General features: G+C 49.3%; 1 protein-coding gene across 10 annotated transcripts in view; it reads right to left on the bottom strand.

Moving 5' to 3' along the window:
* Positions 1–283: 283 nt before the first annotated feature.
* The window catches only part of LOC113965119 (von Willebrand factor C domain-containing protein 2-like), a 426,515-nt gene continuing 414,557 nt past the window's right edge, over positions 284–12,241 (bottom strand). For 9 of the 10 annotated variants that reach the window (XM_027678046.1, XM_027678042.1, XM_027678047.1 and 6 more), the window contains one exon: positions 284–918. In XM_027678046.1, the coding sequence (XP_027533847.1) occupies positions 770–918 (149 nt within the window). In that variant the 3' untranslated portion in view covers positions 284–769. The remainder of the gene's footprint in view (positions 919–12,241) is intronic. The other variant, XR_003533447.1, reaches the window with a different exon arrangement.

Here is a 12,241-nt window from a genome sequence, read left to right as displayed (position 1 = left end):
CCTGCCCACGCAGCCAGGGTGGGCTCCTGCTCCCATCAAGGTCGCGGTGACTGTGTAAGTATCTTCAACTTTATTGTCCCCACTCAGTGGAGAAAGTGTAACACAGATACAGCTTTGTGTCTTGGCTGTCTGGTCCATACCTGTGCATCTACCTCAGTCCTGCTGCAGGTTACATTCCAGTTGGGGGTTTTTTTTAACACCCTGCTCCCCTTTTAATTTCTACCTCCCTCCTTAGTCCTTAGTGCCACTCCCGCTTATAGACACAATAAAAATGCTCCATCCATCGCTTCACTCACAGCTGTATTGTCCCGATGATCCCAGCTTAGGAAGAGGCTTTAAAAAAAAAATCACAATAGCAAAAAACCCTTAAATAAATAAACGTGAAAAACCCCACGATCCACATCGCAGAAAGTGAGAGCGGTGAATCGATCGTCGGCTCGAAGGCATCACCAGTCCAAGGACTTGCGTGGGCTGTTCTCCTTTTTCCTCCCCAAACCTGACCACTGCCTCCCTCCCAAGCACTGGTAATTACAAAAGCAGAGGAGATACCTAGACACCAGATACATAGTGTGCAAAGCCAGAGAAGAGCAGGAGGGGGCACAGGGAGACCCTTCCCCGCGGGCACAAATCTCTGCTTGTGTGGGACGCTGCAGGTGCTGCTGGTGACCCTGCTGCAGTGGCGGGAGGTCGGACGCGGGGGCAGCATCGAGGCCGTTCCTTCCTCAGCGTCCCCAGCGGTTTGTTTGGCGCTGGCAGGGGGTCGGTCCCACTACAGAGCCTGCTTGCCCTGGCATTCCCGCTTGGAGCACTGCGCCGGCTTCCACCAGTCCCCGTTGTGGCAGTGGCAGATATTGCAGTCGTCCACCTTCACCTCGATGCCGGCGGGAATTATCGTGGTTCCCGCAAAGCAGTTCGGACCTGCAAAAACACACAGGGGCAACAGAGATAAATACGTCTTTGGTTCGGAAAGGGGGTGCAGCAGCTCTGCCCCAGCCCCTGGGAGCAGTGAGGTGCTCAGCCCCCACCCCTCACTGCTCTGGCCACAGCACTGCCGAAATCCCACCAATGCTCCTTCCAGCTGCTCAGTGCCGAGCCTTTGCCCCACACCCATCACTTGTCTCACTTTTTTGGATGCCTTCAGACGCTAAAGGAAAAAAAAAAAGGCCTCAGAACTTTCCTTCTCTGTTTCTGTGCCCAATCCCTACAACAAACGGCATTAGATGCCCCATCGATGCACTTGGTTTGTTTCTACTTTAATTGCCCTCTAATTTTTCTCCTTAATTTTGCCTGTTAGTTGGACAAGACCATGAGGACAAACATCAGACACAGCAGCCTTTGCTGCTCCAGCCTGGTGAGCCTGCACTGAGCTGCAGGGACCAGAGCCAATTCATCCCCCACAGCAGCCGTGCTGCAACACCAGGTAACCCCAGGGACCCCCCCACCAGTTGGGGCTATTAACCATGAATGAGCTGTAGCATCAAATTAGCAAAATAATTCACCTCTCAAATAAGCTTTCTAATGAAATCTATTTTTTTTCTCAAGGGTAATTCCTTTAATCTGCTCATTATTGTTTTGGGGTTTTTTTTTGGCTTCTTTATTACACAGTATATCAAAGCTGAGCAGCAGGTCAGCAAGAATCTTATTTCGCAGTCACAGAATGGTTGGGGTTGGAAGGGACCTTAAAGCCCTTTCCTCCCCCTTGTAAAAGCCCCTCAAATACCCACTGCCAGCTGACCCCCTGCAAGCCCTCCCTTCCTCCCCTCTCCCTCCTGCATCATTTGGTGCCAGGAATTACTGTCACAGCCAGCAGCACACACGCAGTTCGAGGCAGTCGCGTTCACAGCATTGGGGAAGCACAAAGACATTTGACAAGTGTCTTGTGGCTCAAGTACTGCTCTGAAATGTCACCCCTTGGCTGCCACCAGTTCTAATCTGTGCCTCCAGTGCAGGAGGTGCATTCCAAAGATGAGACTGTGCACAGACATGAAATTATGGGCAAGTTCTTGCTTAAGTCTTGGGCTTAAGGCTGTTTGAAAGGGAAAAATGGGTCCCTATGTGGCTGGAAACAGGCTGAGCTGTAACCAACCCAGTGCTGGGGTCTCATGTTTAATAGTCTCAGAGATGTATTTACTTCATTTATTAGCGCCCTCACTTTATTAAGATGCTCATCAGGACCCTTTGTTCAACAGGCCACCAGTTTGACAGGGCTGGACTTAACCAGACCATTCAGGGTGCCTGAGTGTTACTTGTTTAAGCAACCTCCCAACTTCATTAAAGGCTTCTTCAAATGCAGATCAGTTCCTACAGCAACATTTCACATCCATCTTCAGGAAGCCACAACCGAAGGGCTTGAGAAAGACGCCTCTGATGGCTCCTGTAACAGAATCTGGGGTGAGGGGGTGTTCCCCAGGGCTGCTGCTTCCCTCCATGGGCAGGACCTGGGAAGGCAGGCTGTGGCACTGGGAAGGTCCGTGTGCTCCATGATGCCTCCTCCTTTGCCTAGCCTGCACGTGAATCCATCAGGATGGCAGGAAGAAGCAGGCTTTTGCTCTGGACACACATCCCAACTCCACTTGTTGAGCCAGAGTTCAGGTGACACGGCTCTGCTGGCAGTGGAGGAGCAGTGCTCTGGGAGTGGGGATGTTTTAAGTCTGCTTGAGCTGGGCTTGGGGCTGGACAAGCTCCAAAGGGCCCCTCCAACCTCAGTCATTCCACACTGCAAAGAACTTCAAAGCCAGGAGTTACCAGCCAAGGACACACAGTGACACAGAACAGCCCAACTCTACCTGTGCACACATGTATCTGTGTTTTCCTTTGCAGGCCTGTGGTTATAAAAGTCATGGCCCATTCTGGTCAGGAGCTGAGGATCTCCCAAGCTGACGTCTCTCCTGAAGATGCGGTCCCGGTTGGAAAGGCTGTAATCCCAACTGAGGTATGTTTCTGGCAACCCACTGAGGTTGTCATACTTTCCCACAGATTTAATTCTCTGCCTCCTGGAGCCCAGTGGGAGGTGGTGTGTTGTGGCTCCCAGCGGGGCCAGGTCAGCTCATTTGCTGCCGTTAAATGTCCAGGGTTCAAACACAGTGAAAATGCCAGTAATTGTATCCAGCTGCACTTGAAGATGAAATAAGTACCTGTCCCTCTCTAATGGGATGCTCCGCCTGCCTGCCAGTGTCAGGGATGCCCAGCATGGGCAGCCTCCATGCAACAGCCTGCTCTGCTCTCCCAGAGCAAAAAAATACCCCTTTTCATTATAATTTAAACAAAAAGCTTCCTCTGGAGATGAGGGTGGCAAGGAAAGGGGAACATTATTTTCTCTCTTCTTGCCCTGTGGCTGCCTGTTAATCACCTCATTTGAGAAGCCAGTGCTGCCTGAACACCCACACCTCTCTCCAGACACAGCCTTCTCTGGATTTATAGCAGGGCCAGCCTGTTTCCATCGCTGGGAACAGGAGGGAGGCCGGCAGTGACAGGAACAAGCAGGTTTGCTCACTCTCAGGAAAGCCAACTTTGCCTCCCAGCCAGGCTTTGGGGACCCCACACCCCCGTCATGGGGTTTTGGCTGCATCCCTGCACTAAACTGGTCACTCAGCCAAGGGTGATCAAAGTGGGAATGGCTGATGGGGTGCTGCCAGCTGGGGAAAAGCTTATTTTTCCTTGCATCCTGCTCATCTGCCCATTCATTCCATGGCTGCTCCATCATGGCCACAGCTGCCCTTCCTCCTACCAGCAGCCCTACGTCTCTTCTCCCTCTTGAGCTTCCCCAGGGAGGTCATGTGGAAGAAAAGTAATCACCAAACACCTGTCATTAGTATCCCTATCCCAGGATAGGGAGGAGCAGAAAGCAGACAGAGGAGATGGATGAGGGGGAGGTACTAAAAGCATCACCTGTACCTGTGAGGTCCCTTATTTTGGGATTATTTATCCTGGGGACAGCAGCACAGGGACTCCCTGCCCTGGCCAAGGACACAGGGCAGCTCTGTAAATTAGTAATTATAATAATGGCCAGTCTTCACGAACGAAGATTTGGGGAAAGGTCTTTTACCTTTCCAGCCTGCGCAATGGATTTTTTAGGTGAGACACAGCCTGCGCTGAACTGAGCCCACCCTTTAATCCTAAGGTTCATCTGCCGGGGCCAAGCAAGCTTGGACAATGGCAGTGAGGTCCTCAGGACGTAGGTTTGTTTAGAGTGACCTTCTCATAGATGGATGGCCTTACAGGGCTAACGACCTCCATCTGCCCGGGGGACTGGCTGGATTCGAACCTGGGTCGCAGAGGTGAGAGTCCTGCATGCTAACCACTAGGCCACCAGGGGTCCCAAATTAGTAATTAAACACTAGTAATCTGCCCCGCTGATCTCTGGCATCTAACGAGCCTGGAAGGACGTGGCAAGCACCTCCGTGTCTAAGAGAAAATCCTTGGGATTCTGCTGCCACCCCTTAGAGGGGCTGGGCAAGGGAAAGAGGGAAAATTACAGCTATTCTGGACAAGTCCTAGGGACTGAAGGCTGGGAGGAACATTGGGGGTTGGCCAAAGGAGCCCTTGTGGAAGCAGCACCCATCATCTCCAGGTTGGCCAGGATCACCTGAGCACACCTAAGCAAGGAGCTGTACTCAGAGGCTGAAGTGAGGGAAAAACCACAGCAGTTGGGCTTGTTTTCCTTTTTCTTGGCTTTTAGCAAAATGGATGAAAACCTGGCTCTACAGACATTGCCCTCCTATGGGATGTTTTCCTGCCATTTTGGGACAGCCTCTCTCCTGTCAGACCCTGATACTTGTAATTTAGGCCAATACTGCCACTGCTCTGGACTGTTTTCTTCCCCAGTGCTCTCTCAAAACACCCCCCACCCCCCTCTGCTTTGCCAGAGTGAAAAGGTTTCTTTTGCACACCATGGTGAGCTGGGTGGAGATTTTTTGCACCCTCTCCCCCACTCTGCTATCCCTGTCCCTACAGAAACACAGGTTTCTAACGGGAGGCAAAATTTCCACACTCCATTTGTGACAATTCAACTTAAATTCCCACTGCCTGAAATCCAATTTTCCAGCACAACCACTATCAGCCAACCCCTCCCTGCCTTTTTTTTTCCCACTGAAACTTCTCACACCTTCACACTGGAGGAGTGGGCCCTGTTTGCCCACACTGGGATGCAGCAGCATCACACCCACAGCAGAGGCACGAGAGGGAGGCACTTGGAGAGACACTGCACAGCTGAAATTTAGGTGCAAGTATGCCCCAACCAAGTGGCATTTTCTGGGCCATGGAACAAGTCAACAGGGAGTTTTCCGGTTTATAGAGCTGGGAGCTCTTGGTGGAGAGAATATCCAGCACCTGGGGATCTGTGTGGCTTTGCCATGTGCAGCCCCTAAAGCCACAACCAGAGCCCACAGCAAGAAACCAAGTCCTTTCTTTGCTCTGCAACAGAGCTCAACAGACTCCTCTAAATTCCTTAATATCCTTTCCCCTTCCCAACATTTCAAAAGCTCAGAGCCCCAACCCAGCACTGCTCAGGACTGTCCTGAGCTTTTCCCACTGTGGCTGCTTGGAGGAACAGGATGAGACCAAGGTCTGCCAAATCCATGCCTAAAAAAACCCACAAAGGATGAGACAGATCAGCAACATGGTGGGTTTTTTAAAAATTATTATTCAAAGGAAGATGCTGCTCAGCAACATTTGACGACATGTCAAGCACATCAGGTTACTTATAATGATAGCAGCAGGAACAAGAAGCTGCTTTGGGCAAGGGCTGTCGTCCTGCTCCTGGTAAAAGCATCTTAAACCACGACTGTGATGATAACAGGACACTAATCACCCTTTTTCCTCGCTCAGGGAGACTGATGGGAGAAGTTTGCTGCTCCCACAGACAATGTAATTGTGAGATTTGCTTTGCTTAACATAGTTAATACTCATAAAAGCCCACAGCACTCCAGGCTGTTTGCTAGAACAGCTGTGAAGATTTTTATGGAGATATATTAGGGACATTCAGATGCTGGTTTAATGGGAGAGATGTGAAAAAATCATATAGGGTTTGTTGTCTGGGGGAGCGATGGCCAATTTCACAACCATATGGCTAAGCCCAGTTACTTGGGTGATGACCCGTGTTGTGCTGCTGACCTGCACCCCTGTTGTGGAGGGGATCCAGGGGTCACTCTCTCTCCAACACCAGGAGCTCATGGTGTCCTGCTGATGCCAGGGAGTCGCTTGGTGCTGAAACCCAGTGCCCCCCCAGCTCCCAGATGGGTTTTACTGAACTCAGTGTCTCTGCCTCTGGCTTTCAGCAGCTCTGAATTCAGCTTTGTGTGCACAAAGAAGCAGTAAAAGGAAATCAAATGTTAATCAAACAGCAAGCACAACTTACTTCAGGCCAACTGTGATATTCAGATTTGCCCTGGGGAGTGTCTGTCCCACACAAAGCTCATCACCTCCCCCGGAACTTCTCATGGTGCAACCTCTGATTTCAGCAGCAGTGGTAGTTTCCTCTCAGTTAAATATTTTCCAGTGATAACTCTATGTCTCCTGCCACTCTTTTTGAGAGCTTCCCCATCCCTTTAGGAGATACTAAAGCTGACTCCAAGAGAATTCAGCTGATTCAGTCAATGGATAACATCAAGGAGAGAGGTGTTGATGGCTATGCTCATCTGCCTGGTTTATATAGCTGTATTCAGCCAGCCATCCCCCAGGCTCCCACGTGGTGTGCCCCACAATTAAAATTGCAAGGGATAAGCAGAAAACAGTGGTGTATCCACAGTATCTAGGAATGGATACAGCCTGAAAACATCCCCATGGATGCTCACTCAGCTCAATGACTTTGCTGTTGGAGCTTTACCACAAATGCAGTTGAACTGGGTGAGGTGTTTCTAGGGAGCATGGCCAAGTGTCTTCCCAGGGGAAAAGTGGATTTTTCTCTCCATGTCTCCACAAAATAGGCATCTCACAGTCTTCACCATGACTGTCCCACACCACAAGCCATGTAGTCTCCAGCACTGGTGTCCACTGCTCCCAGCATCACTCAGCTGAAACAACACCTCACAAAGTGAGGATTACACCTGGAACCTGCACAAGGATGCTCATGGATCCCCAACAGGAAAAGGGGAAAACCACAGCAGAAATACAGGTGATCCCCAGGTTCTGTCACAGAGGCAAGAAATGGCTGGTTGCCTGCACCTTGGGACTTTCTCCATGTCCAGGCTGAAGTCTGTGCTCAGGAGGGCAGAAAAACCAGCACCTTGTTTTTAATGATGGCCCTCACATCTGGGGGTTAACACGGCTCCTCCCCACTGATCCTGCAGGATCTTCTCAAATGTTCATTTAGCTCTATCACCACCATCTATGTGATCACTTCAGACTGCAAGAAAAGAGCTCAATTTGTGGCTTCAGTTAACGAGTCAGGGAGGGAAGAAGTCTTGTTTTCACTGCCTGGTATGGGGAATGCCAGCCCTCCTCTTCCTGACGGGAGGAGAAGGCAGCAGGCAAAGGCGGAGGTGAGACATAAAGAAATGAGCTGGTGATGCTGAGCTTTGCCTTGCTGCAAATCAAACCTGGTGATGCTCTGCAGGGGGAGCTGAAAACCCCACCCGAAAATAACAATCCTGGAGCTTTACTGTGTTAGAGAGAGGCCGAAGCTGAAGATCCTGGCTCAGACTGAAGCCTGAGGTTGTATTGGAACGGGGCTGCCACGGCCATGGCACGTGAGGGGGTGAGTTCACACCTGGCCATGCCCAGCTCTGATCCTGTCTTGGCTGATCATGTCTTGGAGGTGGCAGGAGGGCAGGCAGTGCACTGTGGCTCTGCCTCCTCCCTGCTCCTGGAGCTGATGTCCACGTCCTACAGGCCATGGCGGACACAGCTCTTTGCAGACTAACGGACACCTATTCACCCTGCACATTCCCAGCACAAACACCAGGTGAAAATACCCCCTGGCCTCCTAAATCCATCGTCACCCAACCATCCAACCTGCAATAAATGCCCCAAATTTCACTCTGTTCTCTAAAATGTAAAATGAGGTCCTTTACTTTTTTTCACCTGTGGAAAAACCCCACTGACTCTGGCTAAAAGCTCCTGGAGTCTTCTGGTGGTACCTTCTAGACACCCAGAAGCTTTCAATCCTGTGGACCATTGCCCCAAAGAATTAATCTCCTCTGAAGCTTATCTGCAGCTCTTTTCCATCATTCCTGCATATTTCACTGCTCACAAGATGATGCTAACAGCTCTTCTCGAGTACTGCCTATTTACAGGAGAGATTTTTCCAGCTGTAATTCACATTACTGGGTGCCTGAAGATGCCTAAAAGTTATTTAATCTCTGCATTAAATATATATATATATATCTGCAGTATCCTTGTCCAAATTGTTTCCAAGTTGCTCACTCTAAGCAAGCCCTACATCATTAGAAGGAACGCATTAAAAAAGGCCAGAGGGAGGTAAAAAGCTCAGTTCAGGGCAAAGGGAGCATTCCACTGATTTAGCCAGCGATGCAGCAGCACAACAAAGATTAAACACCCCAGCAGCTCCCAGCCAGCCCAGCGGGTCAGGGATCTCCTGGTGGCCCCACATCCCCTCCTGGTTCTCCCCGTGCAGAAATGTTCACATCTTCCAGGCTTTGCTCAGACAATCCCAAGCATCCACTGCCTTGGAGTCTAATGAATGCAGGGGACACACTGGAGCTCCCTAAATTATGGCCTGGCACCCAGTGACACAGACTGATTTAATCCTTACTGCTCTGCACCACAGTTAGAAAATTACTGATGGCTCGTTATCTGTCTTAATCAGGAGCAGCAAACAAATGAGGGACAGGGAGACATCCAGAAGGGAATATACCACATTACTCCTCCTTATTGATAGCACAGTTACTTAATTTGATGTGGAGACATAACTTCAGGCATCACTAACTACTGGAGCAGGAATGTTTTGGTGCAGGGAAGATCTATGGGTGCAATTTAAAGGCAGTCTGTCGGGGAGCAGTGACGTCCACTGGCACCGATACACATCTGAGCTGTGTGGACAGGCTGGAGACCATCACTCACCCAGGGAACAAAGAGCAGCCCTTCCACAGCTCCAAAGCACCAGGTGGAAATTACAGCCCTGCTGCACTCTTCATCCCCTGGGCTTGTGGGATGAGCAGGACAACAGGACCAAGCCCAAGGCTGAGCACGGAAACACAGAATGGTTTGGGTTGGAAGGGACCTTAAAGCCCATCTCCTTCTGCTTCCCTGCCGTGGGCAGGGACACCTTCCACTAGCTCAGGTTACTCCAAGCCCCATCCAACCTGGCCTTGGACATTTCTGCAGACTTGAACTGGACCCACTGCCACCGAAGTCACAGAGGAGCCAATGCAGGATCAGCTCCCAGACAGCAGCTAAACAACTCCCAAGGCTCCAGACCCAGCTGTAAATAAAGGGCTTTCCCTGCTTCTTGTAATATAAAATGCAGGTTGGCATTTTCAAAGTCTCCTATGGGATTTGCACACCAAATTCCTCTTCATTTTAAAAGGATCTGTGTGTGCAAATACCTTGATCAGCACAGAAAAGTTTAGCTCATGGTAAAAAAACCTGCATGGGCAATGGGCTCAGCATTGTACAGGCAGAACTGTGCCTCCAAAAGAGCTTTTTGGAATCAGATTTTTGCTGTGCACACTCAGGGCTGAGGAAGCCAGCAGTAACCATCTATTAAGGGAGAAATGCGTTTCAACATTTACCTGAGCAAACACACAGGATTAGCTCTTAAAAATTTCTTTGCAGGCAGCATAAAGCTTTGGGACAACACCATAGATTTTTTTAAAAATACAGGTAGGTTGTAATTGTGGGCAATGAAAGCTACTCTGAGGTCATTGTAACCTTTCAGGTAAGTAATAGCTTTTTAAAAAGTTGTCTAAGTAGATATTTCCCAAAATGAACTCCAACTGTGCTGAAGGTGCATTAATTTTTTTAATGGTTCAAACACAGCAAATAAGGTGAGCTGGGTTTGTTTGGTTTCCTTTTTTAGGGGGAGAGCTTGTGTCAAATAGATTAATTTAAAAGAATTCAATTAATAAAACTACCACCAAACTACTGCATCATCAAACAATGTTACCAGTAGAATCAACAGCCAAAGGGAAGAAAGGCTGGACTTCCCAGAGACTAAACCTTAGAGTGAAGAAAATGTATTTTATGTATATAAAATGTGCTGTTGTGGCTCTGCTGCCTTCACCTCACCAGCTCTCCAGAGCAGCCATGGAACAACATGGCTCAGTCCATGGGACAGGCTCAGTCCAGGTGACTGTGCCCGCAGAGCCAGGATTTCCCAAGTCACCCCAGAAAGGAATTGGGATGCAGAGCAGAAACTTGGCCGGGGACCTGTCTGGATGTTCATCCTGCCCACTGCAAAGGTTTTGGGGCAGCTTCCAAGGCACTGTCAGGGAGCAGCAGCTCCAGCAACAGCCACAGGTCTCTGTCCATGCAGCTGTGGGAGGAAACCCTTATCTAGGGAAGCAAGTGCCAAAATAGCCCCTGGCTGCCAAAGTGCCAGGTCTTTGCTCCCTGCCTGGGCATCTCCATTCAAAGGCGAAGGTTAACAACAAAAGAATAACAACCAGGACTTTTTCTCCGGGTCTTTTGAGCTTTTAGCCAACTTATTCGCCTCTTGGTTGAGCTCCATGTGAAAATATAATGATTTTTATGGCCCATTTTAACATTTTTATGTCTTTTTTTCTTCAGAAAAAAAACCCCACATTTGGTGTAAGAATTAAAACAGTATTTCACGCTTAACTGCAATCACAGATGATGTATGGAAGAGAGAGCTGGCTGCACATCAACTCATATAAAGCCAGAATTGAATCTAACTTGGTCACTACAGCTGTGCATGATGTTTTATAGGGTGGGTTTTTTTTCAGATCAGTCATAAATGAAGTGGAAATTGTGACTGTGCTCGTTTTGTATAAAACAGGAGGAAAAAAATGTGTGGGAGAACCAGGATTGCTACACATTTATCTGAGTTGTTCACGTCGATGTGGAGTCCCCTGCAAACCCAGCCCAGCCCTGGATGATGAAGCTGCAGCAGCAGTGGCCTGTGCCACGAGGCAGCCTCTGCACAATCCCCCTGCCCAGGGGAACAAGGGTTTCCTGAGCTGTGGGAAATCACATGATCAGGATGAACCTCCAGCTCCTGTCTGAAAAACGGCTCCATCACAATCCAGATCACCGTGGGATCGCTGCGGGATGAATGTGACACTTGGAGGGCATCAGCATGGACCTGCTTCTGTTTTCCACCTGGGAACGGATTTTTCTGATGAAGGTTTTGAATGTGGGATTGTGTTAAAATGGGACTTCAAAGCAAAGATAAAACTTTCCATGTAAGGAAAGAGCTGCTGTGGAAACCATTTCTTCCTACTCTCAGCTCGTGTCTGATATCTCCTGCTGTCTTCACCACCATTCCCAGTCCCCTGACCTCCATGATGACAGACACAGATGACCATGGGGGGGGTAAGACCCAAGTAAAAGGTGAATTTAATGAACATGTAGATGTATAACAACTAAAAGCCTGTCAGTCACCAAAGGTTCCCCTTCCAGTCAAAGTATGGATCTTCTGGAGGGCATTTAACAGAGCCCAGTGGCATCAGCCTCAGGATTTGCCTGGTTTTCATCCCTATATATTCAGGTTGGGCTCCAGTGGCAGAGCTCCCACTTTATGCAAATCCATACAAATGATTGATTACCCATAGAAAGGGAATAACCACAATGGCAGAGACATTACCCCTTAATTTGTCTGGGGAATTTAATTACCTGCCTGTAGCATGGAAAACTAAAATCAGGAAAACATCTCCCCTCCAACCCCCACCCCAAGCAATTAATAAGCCTGGTGTTAGAGAGACAGGACATGGCACTGCTGTGGCAAAATCTGCAGCTCCTGAGGAAACAGGAGGAGGGGGTGGAAGGGGCAGGGTAGGATGGATGGATGGATCTTGAGGGCACACATGGGGAGAGCAAAGCACTGCAAGGACGGGCACACCTTGGTCTGACGGAGAGATGAGACAAGCAGAGCTTGGTGCTTCTGGAATAAACAGGCTCCTAAACCCTTCTGCTGGGACCTGTCCTGATTTCTCCAGCAGCTGCAAAAGCGGCTTTAATCCATGTTTTGTCCCCAGATTTTGCTCTTCCCATTACGCTACCTGCATTTAATGGTATCCATGGCATTTCCACGGTGCTTCCTGATGAGAAGGCAAAGAGTGGGGTTGCTAGCAGAAATAAAATGAGCCGTGCTGGTTTTGCATGT

Source organism: Neopelma chrysocephalum, unplaced genomic scaffold, assembly GCF_003984885.1.
Source record: "Neopelma chrysocephalum unplaced genomic scaffold, ASM398488v2 Primary Assembly neopelma1_44, whole genome shotgun sequence".
Taxonomy (NCBI): Eukaryota; Metazoa; Chordata; class Aves; order Passeriformes; family Pipridae; genus Neopelma; species Neopelma chrysocephalum.
This window is presented reverse-complemented; position numbering and strand designations above follow the sequence as displayed.